Below are 2,500 nucleotides of genomic sequence, written 5' to 3'. Positions count from 1 at the left end.
ATGTTCCCTGGGGTAGAATGTCACCTGGGGTAGAATGTTCCCTGGGGCAGAATGTTCCCTGGGGCAGAATGTTCCCTGGGGTACAATGTTCCCTGGGGTAGAATGTCACCTGGGGCAGAATGTTCCCTGGGGTAGAATGTCACCTGGGGTAGAATGTTCCCTGGGGTAGAATGTTCCCTGGGGCAGAATGTCACCTGGGGTAGAATGTTCCCTGGGGTAGAATGTCACCTGGGGCAGAATGTTCCCTGGGGCAGAATGTTCCCTGGGGTAGAATGTCACCTGTGGGTAGAATGTTCCCTGGGGTAGAATGTCACCTGGGGTAGAATGTTCCCTGGGGGTAGAATGTTCCCTGGGGTAGAATGTCACCTGGGGTAGAATGTTCCCTGGGGCAGAATGTCACCTGGGGTAGAATGTTCCCTGGGGTAGAATGTCACCTGGGGCAGAATGTTCCCTGGGGCAGAATGTTCCCTGGGGCAAAATGTCCCCTGGGGCAGAATGTCCCCTGGGGCAGAATGTTCCCTGGGGTAGAATGTCCCCTGGGGCAGAATGTTCCCGTGGGGCAGAATGTTCCCTGGGGCAGAATGTTCCCTGGGGTAGAATGTCACCTGGGGCAGAATGTTCCCTGGGGCAGAATGTTCCCTGGGGCAGAATGTTCCCTGGGGCAGAATGTTCCCTGGGGCAGAATGTTCCCTGGGGTAGAATGTCCCCTGGGGCAGAATGTTCCCTGGGGCAGAATGTTCCCTGGGGCAGAATGTTCCCTGGGGTAGAATGTCCCCTGGGGTAGAATGTCCCTGGGGCAGAATGTTCCCTGGGGCAGAATGTTCCCTGGGGCAGAATGTTCCCTGGGGTAGAATGTTCCCTGGGGCAGAATGTTCCCTGGGGTAGAATGTTCCCTGGGGCAGAATGTTCCCTGGGGCAGAATGTTCCCTGGGGTAGAATGTCACCTGTGGTAGAATGTCCCCTGGGGTAGAATGTTCCCTGGGGCAGAATGTTCCCTGGGGCAGAATGTTCCCTGGGGCAGAATGTTCCCTGGGGTAGAATGTTCCCTGGGGCAGAATGTTCCCTGGGGTAGAATGTTCCCTGGGGCAGAATGTTCCCTGGGGCAGAATGTTCCCTGGGGTAGAATGTCCCCTGGGGTAGAATGTCCCCTGGGGCAGAATGTTCCCTGGGGTAGAATGTTCCCTGGGGCAGAATGTTCCCTGGGGCAGAATGTTCCCTGGGGCAGAATGTTCCCTGGGGCAGAATGTTCCCTGGGGTAGAATGTTCCCTGGGGCAGAATGTTCCCTGGGGCAGAATGTTCCCTGGGGCAGAATGTTCCCTGGGGTAGAATGTCACCTGTGGCAGAATGTTCCCTGGGGCAGAATGTTCCCTGGGGTAGAATGTTCCCTGGGGCAGAATGTACCCTGGGGTAGAATGTTCCCTGGGGCAGAATGTTCCCTGGGGCAGAATGTTCCCTGGGGCAGAATGTTCCCTGGGGCAGAATAGAACACAACACAGTGCTATTTGTTGTTGTATTGTAAAACAGTTATGAACTGTTCCACAATAACCCTACTTCTGATGCTCTGTCCTACATATATACTATATGAAGATATTTCTCTCTCTCTCTCTCTCTCTCCCCCCTTTCCTTCTCCTCTGTCTCTAGTGAGCTCCCCAGAGGAGCAAGTCCAGCCAATCACACTCTGAGTCCAGGCTTACCGCCTCCCATCCCTAAGTCCCCCTCCAAGGTATTGTAGCACACACACACACACACAACCACATATACAAAACACCCACTATCTCTACCTGTACATGACCATCTGATCATTTATCACTCCAGTGTTAATCTGCAAAATTGTAATTATTTGCCTACCTCCTCATGCCTTTTGCACACATTGTATATAGACCCCCCCTTTGTTTTCTACTGTGTTATTGACTTGTTAATTGTTTACTCCATGTGTAACTCTTTGTTGTATGCTCACACTGCTATGCTTTATCTTGGCCAGGTCGCAGTTGCAAATGAGAAATTGTTCTCAACTAGCCTACCTGGTTAAATAAAGGTGTTCTCAACTAGCCTACCTGGTTAAATAAAGGTGTTCTCAACTAGCCTACCTGGTTAAATAAAGGTGTTCTCAACTAGCCTACCTGGTTAAATAAAGGTGTTCTCAACTAGCCTACCTGGTTAAATAAAGGTGAAATAAAAAAAATAAAAAAAATAAACACACACAGACAAACCCACACGTGGCCCTCTGGAAATTGTCTTTGGGAAAGTTTTTCAAGGCAGGCCCAGATAGACGTTCATGCGGGCCCGGATACAAAAACACACACATGCACCTTTTTTATAGTTTAGAGAGAACAACAGATCAGGGGCGGACTGGGAAAATAATTAGGCCCTGGCATTTTTTACCCACCAGCCCACATCACTGGGCACGCTGCCAACTCACCTCCGTTCTCTGCTGTCACTCTGTGCTCTGTGCCTGTCTGTCTGTCTGCTTAATGTAAACTACTGTTCTCTGTCTGCCTG

At 51.1% G+C, this 2,500-nt stretch overlaps 1 protein-coding gene across 1 annotated transcript in view; it reads left to right on the top strand.

Moving 5' to 3' along the window:
- LOC116356332 (myc box-dependent-interacting protein 1-like) overlaps positions 1-2,500 on the top strand; it is a 56,212-nt gene that overhangs the window by 29,214 nt on the left and 24,498 nt on the right. Inside the window, exon 11 of the mRNA XM_031801659.1 lies at positions 1,643-1,724. Within this exon, the coding sequence (XP_031657519.1) occupies positions 1,643-1,724 (82 nt within the window). The remainder of the gene's footprint in view (positions 1-1,642; positions 1,725-2,500) is intronic.

The sequence above is a fragment of the Oncorhynchus kisutch genome, linkage group LG2 (genome assembly GCF_002021735.2).
Source record: "Oncorhynchus kisutch isolate 150728-3 linkage group LG2, Okis_V2, whole genome shotgun sequence".
Taxonomy (NCBI): Eukaryota; Metazoa; Chordata; class Actinopteri; order Salmoniformes; family Salmonidae; genus Oncorhynchus; species Oncorhynchus kisutch.
The sequence above is the reverse complement of the archived record's forward strand: the minus strand, read 5'-3'. Positions and strand labels throughout refer to the sequence as shown.